This window comes from Equus asinus, chromosome 26 (genome assembly GCF_041296235.1).
Source record: "Equus asinus isolate D_3611 breed Donkey chromosome 26, EquAss-T2T_v2, whole genome shotgun sequence".
Taxonomy (NCBI): Eukaryota; Metazoa; Chordata; class Mammalia; order Perissodactyla; family Equidae; genus Equus; species Equus asinus.
Window position 1 is genome coordinate 33,127,074 of NC_091815.1, and position 26,932 is coordinate 33,154,005.

General features: G+C 52.6%; 3 protein-coding genes across 7 annotated transcripts in view; 2 read left to right on the plus strand and 1 right to left on the minus strand.

The window, feature by feature from the left end:
- Positions 1 to 20,637, plus strand: part of FUT2 (fucosyltransferase 2 (H blood group)) — a 33,901-nt gene extending 13,264 nt beyond the window's left edge. The window contains exon 3 of one of the 2 annotated variants that reach the window (XM_070498270.1): positions 17,587 to 18,210. The gene's annotated coding sequence lies outside the window, so the exon portion shown is untranslated. Of the gene's footprint in view, positions 1 to 17,586 lie in introns of both variants that reach the window. The other variant, XM_070498269.1, reaches the window with a different exon arrangement.
- Positions 1,109 to 10,681, plus strand: LOC106838254 (fucosyltransferase 2 (H blood group)). The gene is made up of 2 exons (XM_044759542.2): positions 1,109 to 2,136; positions 9,064 to 10,681. The coding sequence occupies exon 2, from the start codon at positions 9,066 to 9,068 to the stop codon at positions 10,104 to 10,106; it is 1,041 nt and encodes a 346-aa protein (XP_044615477.1). The 5' UTR covers positions 1,109 to 2,136; positions 9,064 to 9,065; the 3' UTR covers positions 10,107 to 10,681.
- Positions 20,638 to 21,164: 527 nt separating the features above from the next.
- Positions 21,165 to 26,832, minus strand: MAMSTR (MEF2 activating motif and SAP domain containing transcriptional regulator). Of its 4 annotated transcripts, none has more exons than XM_044759539.2 (10): positions 26,351 to 26,832; positions 25,692 to 25,775; positions 24,446 to 24,484; positions 23,658 to 23,803; positions 23,357 to 23,475; positions 22,821 to 22,923; positions 22,463 to 22,657; positions 22,013 to 22,174; positions 21,877 to 21,931; positions 21,165 to 21,723 (listed from the first exon to the last, which is right to left on the minus strand). In XM_044759539.2, the coding sequence occupies exons 2-10, from the start codon at positions 25,747 to 25,749 to the stop codon at positions 21,440 to 21,442; spliced, it is 1,161 nt and encodes a 386-aa protein (XP_044615474.2). In that variant the 5' UTR covers positions 25,750 to 25,775; positions 26,351 to 26,832; the 3' UTR covers positions 21,165 to 21,439. The 4 variants fall into 4 exon arrangements, with proteins under 4 accessions (XP_044615474.2, XP_014707718.3, XP_070354362.1 ...); XM_014852232.3 differs by having other exon boundaries at positions 23,291 to 23,475; positions 26,351 to 26,623; XM_070498261.1 differs by having other exon boundaries at positions 23,291 to 23,475; positions 24,446 to 24,545; positions 26,351 to 26,620.
- Positions 26,833 to 26,932: the final 100 nt, after the last annotated feature.

The following is a 26,932-nucleotide window of genomic DNA, read 5'->3' on the forward strand; positions in this document are numbered from 1 at the left end:
AGATGAGGGCAGATCCCAAGCAGCTGTGTGTTGGGGTCAGCACATACCTCTCAAGAGAGCCGATGGTGAAATTTCTAGGAGTATTGCAAGCTGGCGGTTAAGCACAGCCATGACCTAGAATTAAATGGGATCACTTACAGCTGAATACATTCTATCAAAAACCAAAGGTAGTGGGGGCCAGCCTGGTGATGCAGTTGTTAAGTTCACATGTTCCGCTTCAGCAGCCTGGGGTTCGCAGGTTCGGATCCCGGGTACAGACCCAGCCCTGCCCATCAAGCCACGCTGTGGCGGCGTCCCACATGAAATAGAGGGAGATTAGCACAGATGTTAGCTCAGGGCCAATCTTCCTCACCAAAAAAAAAGGTAATGAATGCTCAAAAGTCATCATGCTCTAATTATTTTCCTATTATCTGTCTCTCAGGGTTATTTACATTTATCATAGCTGTATGGCAGGGGTTTTATAGAACAGAGTCCCATTGAGCATCTCTTGGATTCTGTGTTCAATGATGTCATGTTGGCAGCTCGAAACTGGCCATGGTGAAAATATTTACACCGTGGAAATTGGCAGATGCCGCCCACCAGGGTTCTTTTCTCCAGAAAGCTGGCTTTTAGGGTTGACCAGCATTGCCCTGGTCCTGGAACAGGCGAGCAGAAGAGTTAAGGAGGCAGTCCTCCCTTCAGGAGTGCCATCCCTGGGGGACATTTTGGGAATGTGTGAGGGCATTTTGAGTTGTCACAATGGTTATGACACTAGCACAGCATTTAGTGACTGAGGGCCACAGCCGCTAAGGGTTATGTAACAAACAATTGTCCCACATCCTCATGTCTTTCGAACATCCTACCAGACATTCATATAAGTGGAAAATGTGTTTCTATGTTTCTGAGCCCAGAATCTGTTTGCATGTATTTTAAGTCTCCCTTTCTGCTTTTTTTTTTTTTCCTTTGGTGAGGAAGACTGGCCCTGAGCTAACACCTGTGCTCATCTTCCTCTATTTTGTATGTGGGATGCCGCCACAGCATGGCTTGATGAGCAGTGCTAGGTCCGCCCCTGGGATCCAAACCCACGAACCCCAGGCTGCCGAAGCAGAGCGCTCAAACTTAACCACTGTGCCAGCGGGCCAGCCCCACCCCTTGCTTCTTTTTTCCATGTCATTGAGTCATTGGGGAAATCGGGTCACTTGTCCTCTAGACTGTCCCACATTCTGGACTTGGCTGATTGTGTCCTCATGGTGTCAATTCACAGGCAACTTTATCCACCTGTTTTCTGCAAAGTGGTGATCACGGTGAGAGTCTTGATCTGATTCAGGTTCTTTTTGTGTGTGTGGGCGGGGTAAGGTTTGTAGATGGCGCCACGAATTTGCTGTCACCTCACTCAGGGGCCCAGAGAAGGGCCCTTGTCCCTCTTTCTCCGTTAGGATTGTTGGGGGCTCTGGCGGTGCCGCCTCATCCCTGCCCAGTAAAATTTCTCATCAGTCTTGCACCTGATTTCGGCAGCCATAGACAAGCATTTCCTGGACCTATGATGTCCCATGAGGGGATGCAAGATAGTAATTTTCTAAGACAATCTTTTTTGAAGTAAGGGAAACAGAAGAGTTGCTATTTGCCAGGTATTTTCCAAGATTCTAGCCTGCCTGGTTTCAAATTCCAGCTTCTATGACTTTCTTCCTGTGTGGCCTCAGGCAAGTTACTTCACCTCTCTGTGCCTTGGTTTCCCCTTCTGTACCATAGGGCCACTAAGAGTGTCCACCTCACAGAATGGTGAAGATGGAAGGAAGTTGGTAGGCCAGGTAAGTGCTAAGAGTCATTTGCCAAAATAAATAAATGTAGGACCCTCAGAGTCAGGAACAGCCTGGCCCAGCTGTTCTCTGCCAGCCTCCTCCAGGCTGCCTTCCCGGCCTGTGTCCAGCAGGCATGTGGGGAGGGAGGAGGAGCTTCAGGCTCAGGTGGCTCCAGCAGCCCAGCCACCCCACCTCTCACTGACTCTGGGAGGCCAGGGAGATCCTGGGCGGGGTTTTCCCTCCACCACGGTGCGGTGCCGGGTGCCGGAAGTTTCAGGAGATTTCTGAGTGAAGATTCAAGCCCCAGAGAGCTGCTTGCAGAGCCACCTTGTCGTGCAGTCCCCGGTTCCTACAGCAGGTGAGAGATGGCGAGAGGGGGCTCTCCCTGCACCCTGCAGCGTGCTCGCGTGCGTGCACACACACACACACACCCGGGGCAGAGAGCTGGGCACAGCCTTGTTCCCGGGGAATGGGGGAGTGGAGCCTCAGCCGTCTACTCCTGGGTCTCTGGTCCCCTCTGGGATGCACCCACCTCGGGACCTCTGGAAGCAGAGGGTCCATCCCTCACAGCCCCAGACACCCATGTCCTCTGCCCCCAGCACACCAGGCATCTGACTTGCCCATCACTCCTCAAGCCAGCTGCCCTCCTCAGCCCCCATCACCTTCCTTCCTCGAAGATCTGTTCCTTGAGCCCCCACCCCCTCTGTCACCACCACGCTCCCCTCCCCCACCCGAGGCCACCAGCTCCCTCCCTCCCTCCTGTCACCCGTTTCCTGACCGACCTGAGAGTGAATGTGCCTCTGGAAAGGCCAGGGCAGCGCCAGTAGGAACGAGAGTTCCATTCCCATCTTGTAGGCTGCTCCCTGACCTCTGACCTCCGGGATGGAGGGCAGGACCCACCCACAGGACCCAGGGGTCCCCCACCCCGGGAGGCGTCTTGGTCCCTTGCTCCCTAATCCCGTCCTGAGTCACCCCTTCCACTCTAGGCCCAGAATCAAGTCAGGGACTTCAAACTGGTGGCCCCACATTTTTGTCTTAAACTCTTTCCCCAGCGTGGTGATTATAGTGCGACTTTGGGAGGCCAGGAGGGAGCTGGGGTGGTGATGAACTGGGTGACCTGAGCTTACGGCGGGGAGGAGCCGAGAAAGGGAGGGAGAGGCTTTCGGAGAACAGGGAACAGGACTTGCAAATCCCAGGGTGTGACTGGACTGGACCTGGGGAAGGGGAAGATGGGGTTACTGCACGGAATAGGCTGGTGACCAAGCCTGGGGGGTGGGCAGCCCTGGGAGGGCTGTGAGCTGACGGGCAGGCTCAGCTCTGGGTGTGGGGACACACGGGGCTCTAGAAGGCAGAGGATGACGCCAGGTCTGGGATAGAGAGACGTGGAAGAGACGGAGAGAATTAAAAAGAAATTATTGGCAGATATTGGTGGCTCCACTTTTCTGAGGGACCTGGAGGCTGGATTCCTCCTTCAAAGTTGGGGCTCCTTTCTGTCCTGCGTCCTACTGTGATTCCCCCAAGGGACCACCCCCAGGGGACTATGACCCCCCCTCTTTCCACTCCCTCCATGGCTGGCCTGAAGTGCCTGGCGCAGCTGTAGAGACTGAGGGCAGATAAGGAGATTGACTCCCTGACCTCAGGGGACCCCAGGAAAGGCAGGCTCCTCCCATTTACCAGAAGTGGCACCACCTCAGACTCCAGCCGTGGATACTCCCCAAGCTTTCCCGGCAGATGTCAAGCGAGCTGCTAGCTGAGTCTCCTCCCATCCCAGCTGCCACCCCAGCCCTGGCCAGACGAAGACTGACATCCCTTGGCTGAGCCTGGCATCAGCGTGCGGCTGGGGTATTAACCCTGCTCCAGTAACAGGTCCAGCCTGTTGTCAGCATTCACCGCAGGTTTTTGTTTTTTAATTTTTTTTATGGTTTCATCATATGTAGAACTTTTTTTTTTTTTTGAGGAAGATTAGCCCTGAGCTAACATCTGCTGCCAATCCTCCTCTTTTTGCTGAGGAAGACTGCCCCTGAGCTAACATTCATGCCCATCTTACTCTACTTTATATGTGGGACGCCTACCACAGCATGGCGTGCCAAGCGGTGCCATGCCTGCACCCTGGATCCGAACCGGCGAACCCCAGGCCACCGAAGCGGAAAGTGTGCACCTAACTGCTGCGCCACCGGGCCGGCCCCCATCACCGCAGGCTACCCATGTGCTCACACAGGCCTGGAGAGAGGCGCTCTTACTTATCCTCCCAATGTTTCAGATGACGACACTGAGAGGTCAAGGCCCTCGGTCAAGGTCACACAGCTGATAAGAGCAAAACCTCAGTGGAGGCTCCACTCCCAGACTCTGGGTTTGGCCCCGTGAGGTTGTCGCCACCTCTTCCTCCTCTCCCTGCAACCCCGTCAAGGCCAGGGCGCCAGGTCTGGAGGCGCTTGCCATGCTAGCTAGACTCCTCAGCAGGGACCCATCCCCCTTCCTGGGTCAGGAGGGAGGGAACAGCCAAGGAGGCTGAGAGATTGTTCTAGAACATTCTGTGTTTCTTTTGACCCAAACAAAACTAGCCCTATTGTCTTTCTGTCTTCTGTAAACAAATGTCAAAGGGACATTCAGGGCCCCCTCCCCCTCCTGCCAGCCCAGTGATTAAGAGGTTTGATTGCAAAAGTCAGATCTTCCAATATGCATCTTTTTACCTACGAGATACTGGGAAATGAAGACCAAAAAAACCAAACCAGAAGACAGGGACGTGAGGAAATGAGAGATTCGAGGGAGGGAGAGGTTGGTGGAGACTGAATGAGAGAAGGAGCAAAAAACAGATGGAGCCAGAGGGGACCAGAGAGGTGGAGACCCCATTCCTTCTGCCTCTGTTTCCTGGGCACCTACTGTGTGCCGAGCGGTTTCCGAGGGCTCTGGGGGACGCACAAGGAACACGACAGACACTGTCCCATCCTTCATGGAGCTGTGTGTGTCATCAAGAGACGGAGACCCAGGGTCCTGATGGGGACTGACGTGGAGAGAATGGGGACAGAGCAGGAGCTACCGATGGGACCCCGTGGAGACACATCTCTCTTGCCTGCCTTCTTCTCTCTCCCTCCCTCTGTCTGTCTCTCCTCTTCTCATTCTATTCCTGTGTTTTTCTCCCTGTCTTCATCTTTCTCAGTCCATCTCAGTCTCTCTTGGTCTGTCTGTCTCTCTTCCTGCTCTCTTTCTCTGGTTCTGCGCCTGTGTTTGTTGTTTTTTTCCTCCTGATATTATTACGGCTCCTTCAACTTTCTTTAGGTTTTCTTTTCTTTCTTTCTTTTTTTTTTTTTTTCCTGCAGGGAAAGATTGGCCCTGAGATAACATCTATTGCCAATCTTCCTCCTTTTTTTTTTTCCTCCCAGTGATGGTTGTATATCCTAGCTGTAAGTCCTTCCACTTCTTCTATGTGAGCCACTGCCACAGCATGGCTACTGACAGATGGGTACTGTGGTTCCAAGACTGGGAAACAAACCCGGGCTGCTGAAGCAGCGAGAGTACTGAACTTTAGCCACTAGGCGTCAGGGCTGTCTCTCTCCCTGTCTTTTTCTCCATTTCTGTCTCTCTATTTCCCTCTCTTCCCTCTTCTTGGTCTCTTTTTCCGTCTCTCCCTCCCTCCCTCCCTTCCATACCCTACTCTCTCCCTTCCTTTCCTCCATCGTTCTGTCTTCCCTCAAACATTGCCATTGCCACAGCCCCCCTCCCCTGCCCCATGTCCTGTGCTTGGCAAATTCAGAGCCAGAAAGAGGAGCCAAGTTTACTCCTTGCCCTTCAAGTGCCCACAATCTAGTTGGAGAAAGAATTCAAGAAACACTCCGGAGCTCTCCGTCCTCCTACGTTGGTGCTCCCCCCCCACTTTCTCCAGCTTCCTCCTGCCTCCCAATCCCCAGAGACTTCCTGTCTCTCCAGAGTCAAGTGGTCTTGAGGAATCCTGTGAGGATCTGGACAGGAATGAAAGTGCAGTGCGGCCTTGAGAGAACAGGAGCCAGGAGGCCACTGGGGACCCAGTGGTACTTTCTTTCTCTCCCTCCTTTAGTGTGATCTCACTCACTTTTTACTCTCAGGGCTGAATTCACCCTGCTCGTGGATTTCTCGGTTCAGTTAGGGATGGCTTAGCATGGCCGCACCAGCAGCCAGACCGCATGCACTTAACCACAGTGCTGTGTCCTGTCAGAGTCACCATGTGAAGGACATTCCACACAGGGCTTAGGGAATGGAGACCTTCTTCTCACTGGCAATGAGGAGGGGGCCTTATCTGGATCTTGTGGACCGTAAGACAGAGAATCTCCTAAGCATCTGCTGAGCCAACCCAGCCCCCGGCTCCTTCTGTTCAAGTGGAACAGGAAGTTGTGCCACCCAGGAGTCCATTTCTGCTTGGGCTCAACACCTGCAGAGGACCCAGGTGAGGCCCAGACCCCCAGCTGAGTTGGTCCCATTCAAATCCAGGCATCTAGTTGACAAGCCTGATTTTCTTCCGGAAAGGTAACTCGCACGCAATCTTACTGGGCTCTGAAGGTTTCGGTGACTTATGAACCAGAAGCAAGGACGTTGCTACATTAGGTCCTGTGCCAACTTGGGTTATTCATGATTATCTGTAATAGACCGCACCTGCTTAGCTTCTGTCAGCTTCCTGGTTCAAGCAGATCACACCCTGCTGTAGCTAGCCCCGATGTTCTCTTCTAAAAGGCCACTTGGTTCAGTCCTTCGAGCGGCCATGTAAACCCCACACCAAATCACCTGGAAACCTTTCCTCTCTGATCTCCCTTGGTGCAGAGCCTCCAGGATAGGCTGCCGGAAAGCCTGTTTGTGAGGAAGAGTTTTAAAGGCTGGGCGGGAGCCTCGTATCTGCAGGGAAGGAAGTGAGAAGTCTTTGAAAGAGCTGAGAGGTCAGAAGGCTTTCGTTCTTTTGACTCCGCCCAGCTACTCCCCTGTCTGGTGCTCAGAGTCCAGTCTTATCCATCAGTGGTCAAACCCAGCCTTTGATGGTGGCAACGCAGTCCAGGTGTTCGTCCCACCTAGACAACAGAATGACAAATCCCGGGGCTGGCCTGGTGGTGCAGCGGTTAAGTGCACACGCTCTGCTTTGGCGGCCCGAGGTTCGCCGGTTCTGATCCCGGGTGTGGACATGGCACCGCTTGGCAAGCCATGCTGTGGTAGACGTCCCCCATATAAAGTAGAGGAAGATGGGCATAGATGTTAGCTCAGGGCCAGTCTTCCTCAGCAAAAAGAGGAGGATTGGCAGCAGATGTAAGCTCAGGGCTAATCTTCCTCAAAAAAAAAAAAAAGGAAGAATAACAAAGCCCATCACTCATTTTGGGATGTATCTCAGCAATGATAAAGTGTTAGTGGTGGTGATGCTAAGTAATGATTGTTCTGCTTTTCCTTACTGTCTGTCCTGTGCAACCAACCCATTCCTGCAACTAATTTCTGTTGTAGCCAGAGCTGAAAAGAACAGGTTGTATATTTCTTCACATATACAGGGGTCTTCTGGGATTCCTTGGCCAGTAACCGAGGTTCTCTTGAGCTCTCTGCACATCGCTGCAGGTATCTCGTGGCTGCTGGTCGCTCTGCTTCAGCCTGCCTCTGACATGGCCCCACCGCTCCGCTCCCTGCTCTCTCTTTCAGCATCACCTGCTGTGGTCTCCTAGAACGCTATTTGATCTTTGTCCCCAGTTCCTGGTACACAGCTCCTAAGATCTTTGGCCCTTCCTGAGTGATCGCGGTCATAAGAGTGTCTTTGGTTCTGACGAGGTGACTCTTAGCAGGCCTCTAGATAGCTTCAAAATGGGGGCTGGTCACCAGAAAGACCGAGCTTGGATGACAAGGTTGGAACTTCGAGCCCCACCCCCAACCTCTGGGGCGGGGAGAGACTGGAGGGTGAATCCGTCGCCCATGGCCACTGATTTAATCAGTCATGCCTGGGGAACGAAACCGCCACAAAAGCCCTGAACAGCGGGGTTCAGACAGCCTCTGAGTTGGCAAATACATCCGCGAGCCAGGAGGTTGGCCCACCGCAACTCCACAGGGACAGGAGCCGCTGTGCTCTGGACCCTCCTGGACCTCGCCCCGTGTCCCTCTTCCTCTGGCTATTGCTGTCCTTTATAATGTGCCAGTGAATGTGAGTAAGGTGCCCTCCCGAGTTCTGTGAGCCATTCTAGCAAACTGTCAAACCTGAGGGGGGCGGTCATGAGTACCCCTGCTTTGTGGCTGGTGCATCAGAAGTGTGAATGGCCCAGGATTCGTGATTGGTGTCTGAAGCGGGGGCCGGTCTTGTGGAATTGCACTCTTTAACTTGTGGGATCGGATGCTAACTCCAGGTGGATCGTGTGAGAATTGAGTGGAATTGAATTATTGGACACCCAGTTGGTAGCAGGAGGAAAAAAATCCCCCCTCACCTGCCAGCTGCCTTCTGAGCCTTTTAGTAAAAATACTCGAGAGAGAGAATTGGCCAATTCATCTTGTAGGGCCAGCGTACACTTGTCAGAGGCCACAGCCAATCAATGGAGAAGCCACCGTGGACTCAGGTGTCTATCTCAAGTTCAGGTGTCTGTGGCCAGGAGGTAGGCAGGGCAAGTGGCTGAGTTCTTGATGGGCGGGGCAGTTTCCCTTCCCAAAGGATAGAGATGGGCAGGGCATGCGAAGACGGACGTGTCTAGAAACTGGGTCCTCGGTAGGCTCAGACACTTGTGCTCACCATATAGAGACACCCACATATGTCCACTCATAGTCTATAAACACCCACATGAAAACATACAATGTATGTGCATATAAGGTATGCACACTCATATATACACACATGCCATGTGTTCACAAATACCTACACACTATATGTATATAGAACACACCCATATGTGTACACAATAAATACACCTTCGTACATTACAGCGTGCACATGTCCGTTTACATGCACAGTTTCACACCCACATATGTGCACAATGTATAGATACTCATATGCACACACACGCTATATGTATATCCATATATACTCGTACAAAGCACGTGCCATGTGTACACACACAATGCACACATATCTACATGTGTGAACACACACCTATGAACCCAATGTAAACACACCCACACGACACACACTCTAGAGACATACCTGCATACACGGACCTGAGTATTCACATTCGTTTACAGCACACAAAGTAAACCCACACCCACACACACCCACACGGGTCTGTACCCACAACTGCGCCGCCACGTTCCTGCGCCACGGCAGGGCCTCCATCCCCGGAGCTAACGTCCCCTGCTCTCCCTCCCCTGACAGCCATGCTCAGCACTCAGGCGCCTTTCTTCTTCCCCATGGGCCACTTCATCCTCTTCGTCTTCGTGGCTTCCACCATATTTCACATTCAGCAGCGGCTAGCAAAGATTCAACGCACAGGGGAGTTGGTGCCGGCGATAAGGCCAGCGCTGGAGACCATGGAGAGAACCACCACCAACCAGCCACCCATCCCAAGGGGTATGTGGACGATCAATGCAATAGGTCGCCTGGGGAACCAGATGGGCGAGTACGCCACCCTGTACGCGCTGGCCAAGATGAACGGCCGGCCGGCCTACATCCCGGCCCAGATGCACAACGCCCTGGCCCCCATCTTCAGGATCACCCTCCCCGTCCTGCACGGCGACACGGCCAGCAGGGTCCCGTGGCGGAACTACCACCTGAACGACTGGATGGAGGAGCGGTACCGCCACATTCCCGGGGACTACGTGCGCCTCACTGGCTACCCCTGTTCCTGGACCTTCTACCACCACCTCCGCCAGGAGATCCTCCAGGAGTTCACGCTGCACGACCACGTGCGGGAGGAGGCCCAGAAATATCTGCGGGGTCTGCAGGTGAATGGCAGCCGGCCGAGCACCTTCGTGGGGGTGCACGTGCGCCGGGGGGACTACGTGCGCGTCATGCCGCAGGTGTGGAAGGGCGTGGTGGCCGATCGGCGATACCTGGAGCAGGCCCTGGACTGGTTCCGGGCTCGCTACAGCTCTGTCGTCTTCGTCGTCACCAGCAACGGCATGGCCTGGTGTCAGGAAAACATCGATGCCTCCCATGGCGATGTGGTGTTTGCTGGCGATGGCAAAGAGGGCTCGCCCGCCAAGGACTTCGCGCTGCTCACACAGTGTAACCACACCGTCATGACCATTGGGACCTTCGGGATCTGGGCCGCCTACCTGGCGGGTGGAGAGACCATCTACCTGGCCAATTACACACTCCCGGACTCTCCCTTCCTCAAAGTCTTTAAACCAGAGGCGGCCTTCCTGCCCGAGTGGATTGGGATCCCAGCAGACCTGTCGCCGCTACTCAAGCACTGATGTTAGCCCATCTTTGGCGCCTCCTTCTCCTTTCCCGGCTCCCCCAAGATCAGTTCCAAGGCCTGAGGAGCACATGGTTATATGTACCACGACCCTTCCTTCTTGCATCAGAATGCTTTGGGCTGCAAGTAACTGAAGTCCCAACTCACTGGTTTAAATAATATATTCATGTGTCTTGCACAAGACCAGAGATGGCACAACTCCAGGGAAATTAATTCAGCAGCTCAACAATGTCATCAGTGACTCCAGTTCCATCCATCTTGTTGAACTGCCATCATCTCCTCTTGGACTGACTACCTCATGGGCCCAAGAGGGCTGCCACATACCCAGGTGTCACATGCAGCCAACCCTTTTGAGGCAGCAAAAAGAGGTTTGTTCTTATCTTCAGTCCCTTTTGGAAGAGTGAGGGAAACCTTCTAAAGCCCTCCAGCCACTGGCCTCCGTATCTCATTGACTGGATGTGTGTCATACGCCCACGTGACCCATTACAAGGCGAGGTGAATGTTAGCTCAGGGTTAATGTTCCTCTAAATTAATAAATAAATAAACGAGAAAACATGGGCCAAAAAAAATGAACAGATGCTTCACAGCTGATGATAGTTGGATGTCAACGAGCACATGAAAATATGTGTCTATTTTCAGGTTGCTTATTGTCCTTCCTCCTTGGTCACTGTACCCCTGACTGCTCTGTGGGCTCTAGTCTCAGTGCTTCTTTTTACAGCTCAGCCTCTATACCCACAGCCTAGGGAAGGGTTTTGTTTCTCAGGTCATTTTAGGTTCTAGAAGCTGACTGTGTTGGTGGGATATTAGAATAAGAGGTATTTGTCCTGCGATGTCTCCTCACTACTGCATCTCCTGGCATCACGTGGGGTGTTATTCTCCCCCCAGAGCTCTGTGGAAGGCTCAGGTCATTAGTAACCTTTACGTCCTCTACTGTCGCAGTCTTACAAGGCCGTACTCCTCCCCTCCCCCCCCTTCCTCTCCCTTTTGCTCTTCATCTTCTCCTCCTCTCCTCCTCCTCCTCCTCCACCTCCACCTCCTCCCCGCCTCCCCTCCTCCCTCTCCTCCCCCTCCTCTCCCCTTCTCCTCCTTATCCTCCTCCTCTTCCTTCTTCTTCTTCTTCTTCTTCTTCTTCTTCTTCTTCTTCTTCTTCTTCTTCTTCTTCTTCTTCTTCTTCTTCCTCCTCCTCCTCCTAGAGATCCTGTTGTTAAACATTTACCAGCACACCTCTTGGCATTTCAAAAATATCTTTACAAAAACGTTTGGGTCTGACAGAGTGGAGGACTCCTTCCCAACTCTGTTTTCCTCACAGCAGCCCAAGATCCTATTAAAACCTAAGTCATATCACATCACCCCAGACCCAAAAAAGGACACACTGTGTGATCCTATCCATATAAAGCTCCAAACTAGGAAACCTACACTACAGTGCTTCGGTGTCCATACGTTGGTGGTAAAGCAACAAAGAAGGGCAAGGACATAAATAGGACAGAAGTCAGGATACTGGTGACATCTGGGAGGAGGGAAGGGGTTGTGACCGGGAAAAAATGCAAGGGACATCAAGAGCTACATTTCCGTGGATGTTCACTTTACAATTATTTGTTAAATATGCATGTGCATCTTATCATTTTTTTCTAAATATGTTCTATTTCACAATTTTTTAAAGGAAAGTAAAAGATCCCTCTGGAGCTGTAGTGTGGGAGGCCAGGAATTAGGCCTCATGTGGGCCTAGGGTAGCACCATCCATAGAACTTTCTGTGATGGTGGAAATGTTCTCTGTCTGCACTGTCTAAAATGGCAGCCATGGGCCAGATATGGCTCCTGAGAATGTGAAATGTGGCAAGAGTGACTGAGGAACAGAACTTTAAAATTTTGTGTAATTGAATTTAAATTTCAATAGACCCATGTGGCTAGTGGCTGCCATCTTGGACAGCGCAAGGGCAGATGTTTTAAAGAAAAAACTCAGCGACACGACCCTGCATGCATGGCCTCTGAGATGAAGTAGCAGTTGAGTTGCATGTGAATCACTGTAGTGGGAGACAGATTAATGGACAGGGTGACCACCACCAGCATTGCACCAAGGTTCTGTTAATGGATGTAACTCTGCAAAACCAACAGAACCCCCCCCAGCAAAATCCCTCATCAGAACCCCCCTACTCAAACTCCCTCTCCTACCAGGATCCCCACCACCAGAACCTCCTCTCCCACCAGAATCCTTCCACTGGAATCCCTTCTCCCAACAGAATCCCCACCACCACTAGAACCCCCTCTCCCACGAGATCAACCCCCTCTCCCACGAGATCTCCCCCCAAGAAATCCATCCCCCAACTCAAAACCCCTCTCCCACCAGAACCTCCACCCTGGAACCCTCCTCTTCCACTAGAAGCCCCCCAGATTCCCCTCTCCCATACGCATTGAGGGAGCCATCTATAAAAGGCTTGTGGGAAGCGGGTAACTGGAGGGGAGTTGCTCCCAGCTGACCTCAGCCAAGCTAAGCCAAAGGCTTTGCTGAAATGCGGGTTTGTTCTCTCACATCAGTTGACCTCGGGAAAATGAGGGTGATCCATCACATCTTCCTACCGAGCCCACGCTGAGTCCTGGCTCTTTCCTGCAGGCTCACAAGACACCTGATGGACAGGCTAGCATAGAATTGTATTTGGGGTTGGGCAGTCTCAACCGCCTTCTGTTCTGAATCTTGCCCCCTCTATGACATCCATACCATTCCCATTCTCCAGACTTTTAAAAATCAATTGCAGACAGAGTAAATAAAGTTAATCTTGTCCATGTGCTCCAGATATTCATCATCTTAGACACGTGCTGTTATATACTATAAGCCAGCAGGGGCCTGAGCTAAGAGAGGACAGTATATTCCATGTAGAATTTGACTCTGGTTCGTCTGCTTAGAGTGGTGCCTGTTATGGACTGGATTGTGTTCCCCTAAAAATGATAGGTTGTAGTCCTAACCCCCAGTACCTGTGAATGTGGCCTTATTTGGAAATAGGGTCTTTTAAGATATAGTCAAGTTCAAATACGGTCATTAGGGGGCCGGCCCTGGGGCATACTGGCTTCAGCAGCCCAGGGTTCGCAAGTTCGGATTCTGGGCACAGACCTACACCACTCATCAGCCATGCTGTGGCAGCAACGCACATCCCAAATAGAGGAAGATTGACACAGATGTTAGCTCAGGGCAAATCTTCCTCAGGAAAAAAAAATATACAGTCATTAGGGTACGCCCTAATCCCAATGACTTTGTCCTTATACAAAAAGGAAATTTGGGCACAGAGACACACACACGCAAGGAGCACATTGTGTGAAGATGAAGGCAGAGATCAGAGTGATGCATCTACAAGCCAAGGAATGCCAGTGATGGCCAGCAAACCACCAGAAGCTGGGAGAGACGCACGGGACAGATTCTCCCTCGCAGACTTAGGAGGAGGCAACCCTGCAGACATCTTGACCTCAGACTCCTGCTCTCCAGAACGGGATTATGGGACAATTGATTGATTGTGGGACAATCAATATCTGTGCTTTAAGCCAACCAGTTTGAGGTACTTTTGCTACAATCAGTCCTAGGAAACTAACAGAGCACCTAAGAAAGTGGGGAGGGTGGAGGGTTATTTCTGGTGGTTTTGTGGAGTTTCTTCAGTTAACTGAGATTAAGTAGAATGTGGGTACTGCCCTGTCCATTCATTTTCATTTAATTAAATGATGTTCGTGATCATGGGGTGTTCCTTCCAAGTATTGGCGTTCCCTAGGGTTCTGTCCATAGCTCATTGTTCTCCCTGGGTGATTTTATGGTTTCACTTACTGTATACAGATGACTCTCACATTTTTATTTTGAAACCAAAAGGAAAAAATGGTAAACAAGAGAAATAACTTTAAAAATTCTAAAAGTAGAGAGTGCTGAGAAGGGCAGGCTCCACCAGATGTTTAAAAGAGATGTTAAGGCTCAATAAATAAAACAGTGCGATCCCAGTGCATGGAAAATAGATTCAAGGAACTGCCTGGAACTGTCAGAAATGGACGCTTGGAATTCCACTTGAGAATTTAATGCATGTTGAGGCTGGCATTACAAATTAGCGATGAAAAGATGGATTCTTAACAAATAATGTTGAGCCATCTAGAAAAAGAAAAAAGCAAGCTCTTAAAAAGAAATTTAGGGGCCAGCCCAGTGGTGTAGTGGTTGTGTTCATGCGCTCCGCTTGGCGGCCTGGGGTTCACAGGTTTGGATCCCGGGCACGGACCTACACACCGCTCATCAAGCCACGCTGTGGCAGCATCCCACATGCAAAATAGAGGAAGATTGGCACAGATGTTAGCTCAGAGACAATCTTCCTCAAGTAAAAAGAGGAAGATTGGCAACAGATGTTAGCTCAGGGCCAATCTTCCTCACCAAAAAAAAGTAAATAAAAAGAAATTTAGGGCCAGCCCTGATGGCCTAGTGGCTAAAGTTCAGCGTGCTCCACTTCAGCGACCCAGGTTCAGTTCCCAGATGCTGAACCACACCACTCATCTGTTGGTAGCCATGCTGTGGCGGTGTCCCACATAGAAGAACCAGAAGAGCTTACAACTAGAACATACAATTATATACTGGGGCTTTGGGGAGGGGGAGAAAAAGAAATTTAAAACTTAAAATTAAATTAATAAGTGTTAAAGGATTATATATCATTTTTTGGTTCTGTTTGGCTTTTTTCTTTTTGGCAAAAATGGAATCATACAAACTTTGGCAACTTGCTTTTCTTTCTTAATCTGCTATGTAGTAAACATCTTTCCGATTCCTTTGGTAGTTGCAAAAGATTCCATTGTAGTCATCAACTATGACACATCTATACTCCAGCTGAAGGTTTTTAGGTTGCTTGCTGGCTTTTGCTACTATAAATAATGCTGAGGAGAATGTCCTTGTCGTTTACCACTTTTGGCTGTAGCATGAGAAATCTTTATGCATGCATGCTAATATATATATATATTTTTAGGATATATTATTAGAAGTGAAATTGCTGGGTCACGGAGTATACATTTAAAAATCCATCCTGCTGTGTGACTTGGGAAAAATTTATATTCTGTCCAACCCTGTGTAAATGCCCATTCTCCCACAGTCTTGCAAATGTGGGAGATTACCAGCCTTTTGAATTTTCTCCAACTTCTTGGGAGAAAAACGGCACCTTGTTTCAACTGCATTTCTCTTGGCGTGAGATCTCTTCTAGTCTTTTCATCATTTCTCCTGAGCTTTGACGTCAGTCTGCTAAGCGAGAGTTTACCCTCCTGTTCCTCAAACTCAGTAGATCAAAGTGAATTTAGTACTTCTTCCCTTTGCTTCCGCCGAAACTATTTCTCTTCTGTGTGTTGTCTTAGCAGCCATGGCAAGTTTTCTGGGTCACCACAACCCAGAAACTTATTTTTAATCCTTCCCCTTTCTTTCTCACCTTCAGTTAGTTATAAAGTCCTGGGTTAGTTTTTTAAATTCTAACATCATGCATAGGAAGCAGTCACAAAATGCATACAGTTTAAGAAATAGTTAGGGCAGAAACCCCCATCCAGGTTAAGACTTGGTGTGTCAGGGGACCCCCAAGACAACTCTCAGGTTCAAAGATTTGCTGGAAGTTTCAATGAATTCTTACAGAACTCAGCAAAGCCATGATAGTCACAGCTGTGGTTTATGACAGTGAAAAGATACGGTTTAAAATCAGCAAAAGCAAAAGGGGCATGGGGTAGAGTCTAGGAGAGACCAGCAGGAAGCTTCTAGTCATCTTGTCCCAGCGGAATCATATGAATAGCACTTAATTCTCCCGGCAATGATGTCTGACAACACTCTTGAAGTATCACCAGCTGGAGAAGCTCGCATGAGCCTTGGTATCCAGGGTTTTTACTGGAGGTCAGTCATGTAGGGATGTCCACATGACAGTCCTTAGCTGCTCATTCTTCAGCCCCTCCAGAGGTCAAGCTGATACCTTATGGCCCAAGGCCCCACCATCAACCACATTGTTAACACAGAGTATCTCCCAGGTAAACCAAGACCCTCTTAATCAGGCAGGATGTGTCAAGGGCTTAGAGGTCATGTGCCAGGAATTATTCAAGTGCCAGTCCTTTCTTACCTGCAGGGTTTGAGCATCCCGAGACTGTCGAGTTAAGCTTTGACTCACACCTGGGATGCTGTCAGGATCCAGAAACACCCAGAAAGCGTCTCTCCCCACTGAAGGTGGTGTTGTCTCCTTTTGTTGGCATATTTCTACCTTTCTTTAGCCTTTCACCATCTCTGGAAGGGTCTCCAAACAAAACAGTGTAGTTCTACCCGGTCTTTATTTCCCAGCTTTATTGAAATGCAATTTACATGAAATAATACTCACCCATTTTATAGGAGCATTATTCATAATAGCCAAAAAGGGGAAACAACCCAAATGTCCATCAAGTGATAAAAGGATAAACCAAATGTGGTCTACCCACACAATGGCATATTATTTAGCCATAAAAGGGAGTGAAGTATTGATGTGTGTTCAAACATGGGTGGACCTTGGAAACTTTATGCTCAGTGGGAGAAGCCAGACACAATGGACCACATGAAATTCCATTTACATGAAACGTCCAGAATAGGCCAATCCATAGAGAAAGAAAGCAGATTAGTGGTTGCCTAGGGGGAGAGGTTTGGGAGGAAACGGGCAGTGACTGCTAATGGGTATGGGGCTTCTTTTCTGTGGTGATAAAAACCTAATATTGATTGTGGTGCTGGATGCACAACTCTGTAAATACACTCAAAGCACTGAATTGCACACTTTAAATGGGTGCAATGTATGGTATGTGAATTACATCTCAATAAAGCTCTTAAAAAAGACTCGCCCACATAAGTCTCCAATGTGATTTCTGGCAATTTTATGGTTGCGTGACCAACACCACCCTCAAAATATAGAAGAGTTTTTTCTGTGCTCCGTTGTAATCTCCCAACTCCCAGCCCTAGGCAACCACTGATCTGCTTTTTATCACTTTAGCTTTGCCTTTTCTAGAACTTTCCATAAAGAATCATTCCATGTTTAGTCTTTTGTATTTGACTTCTTTCACTTAGCATCATGTTTCTGAGATTCATCCATGTTCTTGCATGTATCAGTCATTCGCTGCCTTTTCATTGCTGAGTAGTATTCCGCTGTGCAGGTGTTCCCTGCCATGGCATTATCCATTCACATTTGATGGGCATTTGGGTTATTTCCAGTTTGGCGCTATAATGAATAATGCTGTTATCAGCATGTGTGTACAAGCCTTTGTGTAGACATACGTTTTCGTTTCTCTTGGGGAAATATGTAGGATCAAAGTCTACTATTAGGTAGACAGGAGAAGGGACTTGTCTGAGGTCCCCAACTAGGAAGAGGCTGGGCTCAAAGTCTGAACTCAGGTTTGGCACCAAAGTTGGTTTCTCTGGCCAAAGGGGAGGAGAGTGGCCTGTCCTCTAGGGAATGAAGGCTCACGACCCCCATTTCTCTCTTTTCCTTCCTTTTCAGCCACCTGCCTGCTCCCTGCCCTGGCTCTGGAGTCCTCACCGCCAGGCTGCCTGGGTCGAGGAGTCCCCATCATCCACCAGGAGGAATAAACAAGACTTGAGGGAAAGAAGAGGTAACAGCCTGACAGACTGAAAATGAGGAAGCTGGAGAACACCAAGGACAAAGCAACTGCATGCACAGAGGGTGGTCAAGTGGGTGGGCACAGCCATTCGGCAGAGGAATGGACGTCAAGTCAATCGTGTGGGTCAGTAACAACTGCTGACACTTTATGAGCGCTCACTATATGCCAGGCATTGTTCCAAACACTTTATACAGGTTAACTCGTTTATTCCTCACACCAATCCCAAGAAGAAAGTACTATTATATAGATGAAGAAACTGAGGCTCAGAGAGGTTAAATGACTTGCCCTAGGCCACACAGATTGTGATGGAGAGATAAGTCCACCCAGCTCGATCTGGCCCCATTGGCGAGATTCTCAACCATCGTAGTAACTGCCTCTGCGTCCAACCACTCCTGAGTGTTTCCAGCGGAATTCTTCCACAGGCCAGCAGGGGGCTCTGTTCAACGACGACGATGATGATCGAGGGGTAGTTGGTGGAGTTGGGAGCTGGGGAGTGGTCACCCCTGGAGGAGCCAGGGGAAAAATAAGGTGGAGGTAAAATGCAGAATAGAAGTCAGAGATTGGAAGCAGCAGACTAGATTTGTGGTAACATAGAGAAAGGAGGGGGAGAGAGAGACAGGGAGGGAGGGAGAGAGAAAGAAATGGCGGAGGAGAGAGAGAAGAGGAAGAGGATGGGGAGGGGGAGGAGAAAAGCAAACAAAATATACTCTTCTCCAGTCTACCCAATGAATACGAATGCATCCTTCTAGGGAATATGTCTATAAGATAAATTGGTAATTTTGGTAACTTGGCAAATGTATTCTTGGTCTTTTTCCTGCTTCATTTGAGATCATGGGGTGTCAGATGGTGCCATGGGGGATCCCGTCTGACCTCATCCTTCCTGGGCGTCCCCATAGGTCCAGCCCTCGGGTTTCCCTGCCCCCTTGGAGGTGGCCCAGCCCTCTCCTCAGGGGCAGGAGGGAGCAACTGAAATGTCTGGAGAAAGGCTAAGTGATAGGCCACAGAGAGTGTGGACCCAAGCCCTTCCTTCAGGCTCTGCGTTCCAACCTGCACACTCCACCCAAGTGTGTGCCTGTCTTTCAAATATCCACCTTCTGGAGAATTCCTTAGCTGCATCCACCCCTTACTCTCTTTGGGGCTGCCCACAGGCCCTGCAGGCTCTCAGCCCAAGGCCACCCTCCTCTGGACAGAGGAGAGATAAGGACAGAGAATGACGAGGACACAGTCAGGCAGAGATGAAGATACAGGCATAGAAGGGTCTCAAGGGAAATGGAGACAGAGGGAACCCTGTCACACCCCTTCCTGATCTTTCCAGGGCTGACTGCACCCATTTCCCACATGTTTTCAGCCAAACATGAAAGGTCCTGCAAGACCCAGCTGCCTTTGCCTCATGGAAATGAGCATGCATTCCATTCCCTTTTTATCATAGATCTCTAGCAACTACTAGAGTTTTCACACGTTGAGGCACTAGAACTGACGATCAGCAGCTAAAAACGATGATAAGTGTTTATTAGCACATGTCACATGCCAGGTCCAGTTCATGGACAGTCTCAGTGAACACCCTCATCCACCCTGGGCTGTAGGTACAGATGAGGAAACTGACAGCAAGATGAGGGAAAGTCACTGGCTCTAGGTCCTGTTGCCCGTAACTGGTCTGGTGTCCTTTTCCAACTGTGGCAGACACTGTTGGTGGCCCGCCCAGGTCCCTTCAGGTTTCTCTTTCCAGCTCTGTGCACCCAGCTCCCAGCTACCCTGTGCCTGGTGCATTAATCATGCCTTTTTATTTTCCATATTTCTGGTGCCTTGACAGCTGGGGCCTTGTTGACATTGGAGGGACTGTCCCTCCCCAGGCTAGCCAATTCCTAGAGATAATGAAGGGCTTACCTGTGAGTGGATCTCTCCTAGGCAAGGCAGCCGACCCAGAGCCCAGACCCCCAACCACTTCCTTTCTGGAGCTCTTATACTCCAGGCCACCATGGTTCTGCCGAAGCACTCCAGGGCCAGGTTCCAGACAACGATGGACAGCCCCTACACCCCAGAGCCTGCTGACATTAGTCAAACTAAACAATCCTAAGCCTGCTTACCTTGCCTCGTCTGTTCCTTCCAGAGGAAACTACCATAGAGACTCTTGCCCATGGTCCCCTCTCTCCTTCTGCATCCTGGCTACTGTGGTGTTTCCCCATGTGGCCCTGCACGGCTTGGCGCATCCCCTTCTTTTGGGATCTGTGAGAATAACAAACTATCTTTTCAATGGCAATCATCTCCTGATCTGTTGGTCTCACCATATCTGAATAATAATACCTACATTTTCAAACGCTTTGCTGCTAATGGCTTACCCTGTGCCCTTCTCCCCAGAACTACCCTTGGGCTTCAGGTGCCTGGGAGTTTATGTCCTGCCCCCTTCTCGGGACCCACAGCCCACGACTGCTGAGAGGGGTGTAGTAGCAAGTCTCTAAATACAGCCCCCAGTAACCACGCCCCTGATATTCACACATTTGTGTGGTCCCTCCCCTATTCAGCCTGGGATGGCCTGACTTGCATTAACCAATCGAATGTGGTGGAAGTGACACTGCGAATTCCAAGCTTAGTCTTTAAGAGACTGGCGGCTTCTGCTTCCTCCCCTAGGAATGCTTGTTTTGGGGAGCCCTGAGCTACCATGTAAGGAGTTCAGCTACCCCGTTGGAGAGACTACATGGACAGGGAGAACACTGAGGCTACACAGAGAATGAGAGAAGTCCAGATGTCCCACAGCCCAGTTGGGTCCAGCCTAATAGCCATCTTGCCAAGGCACCAGACATGGCTGAGGGCGCCATCTTGGATGTTGCAGCCTGGTTGGGCCCTAAGATGACCACAGCCCTGGCTGACATCATATGTTGCCCAACAACTGCCTCCCTGAGCCCAGCCAACCCATGGAATTGTGAGTGATCACAGACAGTTATTATTTTAAGACTCTAAGCTTTGGGGTGGTTGGAATTCAGTGATAATAAACCCAAACAGGGATCTCCCTTTGCCTCAAAGGCCCAGTTCCCTTTGTCTCGAGGTGGGAAAGACTCTGCAACTTAATTTGTCCTCCAGAGCTCCCCGGGGGATCAGGCTGAGTTTGGGACTTCATCTGAAGTCACCCTCTTGCTGGTCTTCGTCCCCTTCACTGTCTTTTTTCATCCACTCCTTTTCGGTTCCTCCTGGAAGCATTTCTTTCATAAATCACAGGCATGTGAATCTCGTCTCAGGCTCTGCTTCCAAGAGATTCTGACCTCAGACACAACGCTTCTGACTTTCTCATCGCCAACCAGAAGCCAGGGTCTGGCTCCCTCTTCTCCTCTCTGCTCTTCCCTGCCCCTCTCCTGCATCTAGAAAGCACAGACCACCTTCCAGACTCCCCGCCAACAGGCAGCCATCTAGTCAGGGGGATAGGGGGGAAGAAGGTGGGAACAAAGACATCCATGAGGTCTCTGCAGGAAGTAGCAAGCAACTTGTTTACCCTGACCAGCAGCAAATGAAACCTCCCCGGCCCCAACCACACAACCATGGAGGGGATCACATGGAGATTAGGCAGGCGGAGCAAGGTGGTTGGCACATCAGCAGCAGTGCCAGGGCCAGGTGGGGAAGAAAGTTGTGTTTGTCTGTGGTGGGAGGGGCTCTGCTGGTTGTTCCAACCCCTCCCTCAGAGAGTCTGTCTCTGTGACCTCCCCATCCCCACCAGGTCTCAATCCCTGGAAACCCCAGAATCCATCAGCATGGATCCTCCAGCAGGTCCCACAGCCGGGTGCCACTGGGGTAAGATAAGTCAGCAGAGAAGATGCTGGGAGCTGGGGGGCCATTGCCCAGCGGGGGACCCCCACTCAGAGCCTCCAGCCAGTCCAAGGAGTCTGTGGGGCCCCTCGGAGAGGGGGATGGGGAGCTCGTGGGAGACGGGAGCGAGGAAGAGAAGACAGATGAGAGGCCTTCAGAGTCCGGGGAGGGGGACAGCACGTCAAAGGAGCCGGGGAAGTCCAGAGGAATGGGGGGCAGCGGGTCTGCCGGGGAAGAAATGGAGTGTCAGGAATCCGGACCCCAGCCCCCTATTCCTCATATCCAGGAGTCTAGGTCCCCAGCCCACTCCTCCCTAGGACCCAGGAGTCCAGAACCTCAGCCCCCTTCTCCCCCAAATCTAGAAATTCGGCTCTTACCATTAGGCTCCACCTGGCCCTCCAGGATGTCATCGATGCCCCGGTTCGGAAGCAACTGTGGACAGGCAGAAGCAGCGTGACCCTGAGACTCCGGGCTCAGATCCTGACCAGAGACCCCTAGCCCTCTCCCTCTCACCTGCGCCCTGCGGATCGCTTCCTGAAGCTCCTCCTCCAGAGTCAGAGCCACCAATGCTGGTGCTGAGGAAGGGGTCAGCGCTGGAGCCGGAGCCGGAGCTGTCACAAGGGTTTCCGCGGCACGTGGAAGAGGCGGCTGGTGAGAAGCTGAGCTTGGCTTCAACTAGAACCAAGAAAGGCACTAGTTCCTATAAGCCACGCCCACTGGGCGCAACCCCACCCACTCGTAATTTGTGGCTCCACCCCCTGGCCGCGGCCCCGCCCTTTGCTCCTCCACACCGCCCTTCGGCCCCCGCCCCCATTCTTTCATTGGTTCCTCTTCCCTTAAGATCCTCCCTCTTTGCTCTTAACCACGCCCCCGCACTTCATTGGCTATTATCTTTTCGACTTCCCGCCCCGTCCCGCTTTGTCTTCTCCTCATTGGCTCAGGCGCGCATAGCCCCGCCCTCACCGAACCCGGCCGCCGGGCGGCTCCCTGCGTCTTAGGCCTGAGACGCGGCCAGCGAGCCCCCGCGGGACTGTCCTCGCGCCGCGGCTTCGGCCGCTCACGGGGCGTGGCGTCGCCGCGCATGCGCTCCAGGAGCATCGACTTGGTCCCGGACACCGGGAGGCCCCGCAGGCGCAGCTGCTGCCGGAGCTCCGAGACCTGGGGTGGAGGGCGGGGAGAGGCCGTGATGGGCGGGCTCCGGGGCGTAGGCGGGAGCCGGGACTGGACCTTTGGAAACCGAGAGAGGAAGGACTGGGGACCCCGGGCTCCCGGTCCCCATAGAGGGAGAGGGCCAGCTCGGGAAGTTCGTCCCCACACTCACCGTCAGCTCCTCCAGTTTAAGGGTCTGAAGTTCCATCTTGTGTGGAGGGGGCGAGGGGCTGGGGATTCCTGGTGGGGAGGCAGTGACGGGAGTGGGCTTCATCCTGGTGATAGTCACGAGGGGGAAACAGAGGTTAGAAGGGGCAGAGAGAGAAAAGGCATTCCGGGTTCCTCAAAGACGGGGGCTCCTGAAGATGCAGGAAAGTGAGGACCCAGGATTGCAGATCTCCGAGGGCGCAACGACAAGAGGCTAGTTCTTGTGCATGGGAGAAGAGCAACTCGGGGCTCCGACTCTTGGGTTTGAGGCCAGGACTCTTGGGAACTGAAGGAAGAGGGGCTGGGGGCCCGGACTCTTGAGTCCTGAGGGAGGAGGGAGTTCCGGACTGGACTCCCCTGATCTTGGACTCTGAGTTTGATGGAGGAGGATGCTGGGGGCTTGGACTACTGGAAGAACAAAAATGGAGGTCATACCTAGGAGGTGGCTGCAGTGAGTTTGTGCCTTCCCACAGAGGTGACCCAGGAGGACCTAGGGCTGACCTTTCGGTCTGAGGGTCTGTCCTGGACCCTTGTCTTGGCTCTGGGGGCATGTACTGGTGGTGTGTCAAGTTCCCCTCCGGCTTGGGCTCCCTCCATTGTTGGGAGATCTTGGGAGACTCCTGAAAAAGCAGGTATGATGTCATATGCTCCAGCTCCGTTCCTACTTTCTTCCTGCCCCAGAGCTCCATGCAAAGTATAGGTTCAGCTTAGCACCACCAGAGAGTAGCAAAAAAAGGCAGCAGCAAGGAAGACCAAAGCTAGATTCTCGGGGGGACTTCCCCTCACACTGGTCCAGACTCACCTTCTTCAGGGACCTCCAAGGGCAGTATTCTGGCTCAGGGAGCAGGACCCCAGGGCTGAAGAGGGAAGGAGCAGGACCCAAGGGCAAGGCTGGGGCCGGAGCCAGAGCTGGGCCTGAGGCTGAGATCCACGGATCTGGATCTGAGACTGGAGAAGCAGTGAAGGAGCCTGAGAGGCCTGCTGGCAGCAGGCCAGGCAGGGAGGAACAAGGCTGTGTGGGAAGGAGGGTCCTGGAGGCCTCAGCCCCTGGGCGCGGGAGGGCAGGCCCAGGAAGTAAAACCCAAGTGGTGGGAGCTGGGTGCCCAGACTCCTGGATCTAAGGGCAGAGGTGCTAGGGACCCAGCATGTGCATTCTCAACAAAGGCAAGAATCGTCCTCAGTCACCAAGCCGTGTGGCAGCTGAGGATCAGAGATATCTGGGGTTTGGCTGGAGAGGAGTGGGGCCAGCACTCCTGGTTCTTGGTGAGAGAGAATCTGAAACTACAGCCTGAGATTCCTATGTGTGCCAAGGCATCTGGGACGCCTGTCTTCTCTAAAGAAGCAGGATCTGGATTCATGGATTTCATTGGAGTGGGAAAAGCCGAACAGCAGGACGCAGGGCTCCTCGGGGTGGGGTGGCCGGGGACCTGTACTCCTGGGTCCTCGGCAAAGGACAGGATGGGATTTCAGTGGATCCTGGGGCATAGGGACAGAGGCTCAGGAACCAGTGCAGGATATCTGGTGGCTGCCCACCAGCGTGCCCCAGGGAAGTGGGGCCACCATCCCATCCCTTTCAGGGCCCATACTTACTTGGGTCCTGATACCGTCTGTGGATCCGAAGCTGGAGGACTGTGGAGGGAGGAGGGAGATGGGAGGAGAAAGGTGGGAAGGGAGCGTCCAGGAGCCTGGCCTGGCAGACGAAGGGCGAGCTGCAGTTGGCAGGACACGCGCGCCCACCCCCTTACACACCCAGTGCAGGCGGGCGGGCAGGCAGCCTGCTCCCTTTCCCGGGCCTCCTGCCTGCTCCCTGCCAGCACAGTGCCAAGGACCAGAGTTCTGGGGCTAGGAGCCAGCCAGCCTGCAGGCACGAGGCAGCCCTGCCCCCAGCTCCACCTGCCCCCTTCACCAGCATGTGCCCACCCCACCCTCGGCACAATCGCCATCTTGGCAGCCCTGTCCGTTTGTGCTTTGCCTCCCTTTACCAATTCACCCCACTTTGCACACACATGCTCCCTTCTGTGACACCTCTGGGGCCCCCCACAGTCAGCCCCTCTGCACATCTACCTTTAAACATGCATTTCCCTGGGCTTTCGGTTGGCACATACGCCACCTTTGTGCACTTGAAGTCTCTGACACTTCATCCTCGGCTGACTCTGTCTTGGCTCCCACCCAGCCACATTAACACACTTATTTGCATTCAGGATTCCGTCCCCAGTTTTGGAGCAAGGATCTCTCTTTGCACATTTCTGCTCTTTGCACGCTCTTTTGCACACTCCTTGCTCTTTGGTTACTGGTGTCTTTGCACCCCCAACCATGTAAACACACTCCTATACACACTCAAGTACCCTTTGCCGTCTAAGGAATTGACCTCCAGTTCCACCCATTTGCACGCTTTCCGCCTGAACTGGGACCTAAAATACAATCTTTGACACTTTCAAGGCTTGAGAGCTCACTGTCTCTTCACGCACACTTCCACGCTTCCACACTGGTCACGCTGAAGTCCCCACTCTGTGCACCCCTCTGCTTTGCACACGTGTCAATTTAAGCCCCTCTTCTTTTGTAGTAGCTGACCCTCTGCACACCCACCCCTAGCCGCCCACTCCCCACTGTTCACATGAGCAGTGTTCTAGCCATTTGCACGCTCATTAGTCCACCACAACTCGACCCCTTTGCTAGGGCCTCCTTTACGTGCAAGTGACCTTCTGCACAGAAAACGCATGCCTTGTGGGTCCCACCGCCCCCTCCCACCTCACCCCGCCGTGCACAGTCGCAGAGTTAGAGAATTCCCAGGACCCCGGGCACCCCTCCCCTGCACGCACAGAGAGAAGCCTCTCACCAGATCGGAACTTGGAGCGAATGATTTGGGAGCGCTGGGAGGAGGCCGCCAGGGTCATTGCCAAGGCTGGGATGGGGACCTGGACTGGGGGGAGGGCAGGGCCCCCACAGGAGGCAGCGTCAGACTGGAGGTCAGGAGGCTGCCCCTGCATATGAGTGCAGCAAGGGAAGGGCCTAAGGGACCTAGGGATAGGAGAGGCCTTGGGCCGTAACTTCTGGATCTTGGGGGAGGAGAGGGCTGGGGGCCCAGACTCCTGGGTCTGAGGGAGGAGGAGCTGAGGGCCCAGACTCCTGGAGCTGGGGAGGAAGGGCCTGGGGTCTGGGACTCCTGGGTCCTAAGAAAAAGGGCATTGGGGGCCCGAACCTTGGGTCTATGAAAGGAAAGGAAGGAGAAGGGGGTGAAAGGGTGGAACTCAGTCCTCTGAGGGGACTAGAATCCGACATCCTTGATCAAGAGGGGAAAAGACCTGACAGGTCCCTGGGGAATGGAAGGGTCTCTGCCACCTGCGTTTAAGAAGGGGCAGTGCGTAGGTGTCAGCCACCACGGTCTGTGGGGAAGGGACTGGGACCAGAGAGGTGACAGAAGAGTTAAGGCCGGTGCACCCTCCTCCCGGCCCCCCACCCCCCCACCCTCCGCTCCCCATCCCAGGGGCTTCTCACCAGGTGGGCTCGGCGCAGCTGTACTCTGCAGCGGGTTGTGTCCCACGGTTTAGGCTGGAGGCCACAGGCCCCGCCCACCAGCCTGGGACCGCCTCAGACCCCCCTTTCGGGGGCGTGCCGGGACCCCCCCCGGGACCCTGAGAAGGGGCGGAAGCGCGGGCTGGGAGGCCCCGGGGCGGGGCGCACGTCGGGGTTCCCTGGCTCGCTCCTCCTCCGCGTCCTGGGACTACGGGGTCGGGCGGGGCAGCGGCGGGCAGACTGACAGAAGCAGGTGCCGGGAGAGGGGCGCCGGGTGAGCAGCAGGGGCAGGTGGTCGCGTCCCGGCCCTGCAGGCAGGTGCCACCTGTCGCTTTTTCCCTGACGCAGCAGCAGGAGTCGGATTCAGGGGAGTGAAAAGTTCAAACTGGAGTCCCGGACTCCTGGTTCTGAGGGAGGAGGGGGCTGGAGTATGGGCTTTTGGGGTCGAAGGGAGAAATGGCTGGTTCCCACTGGCAGGACTGAGGGCCTGATATTTGGCAGAACAAGCTTGGACCTCTGTCCTCAGATGCGTGGGAGGCCCCAGTGCTTCGGGGTCGAATTACA

Bases quoted from the DNA above. Each gene is read 5' to 3' on its own strand.
- LOC106838254 (XM_044759542.2), top strand. From the start codon at position 9,066: ATGCTCAGCACTCAGGCGCCTTTCTTCTTCCCCATGGGCCACTTCATC.
- MAMSTR (XM_014852232.3), bottom strand. From the start codon at position 25,749: ATGACCCTGGCGGCCTCCTCCCAGCGCTCCCAAATCATTCGCTCCAAG. The intron at 24,485-25,691 runs GTGAGAGGCTTC...CTCCCTCCACAG, and splicing joins TCGCTCCAAGTTCCGATCTG to TCCTCCAGCTTCGGATCCAC. The intron at 22,175-22,462 runs GTGAGGGCGGGG...TCTTGGTTCTAG, and splicing joins CCGCCCGGCGGCCGGGTTCG to TTGAAGCCAAGCTCAGCTTC.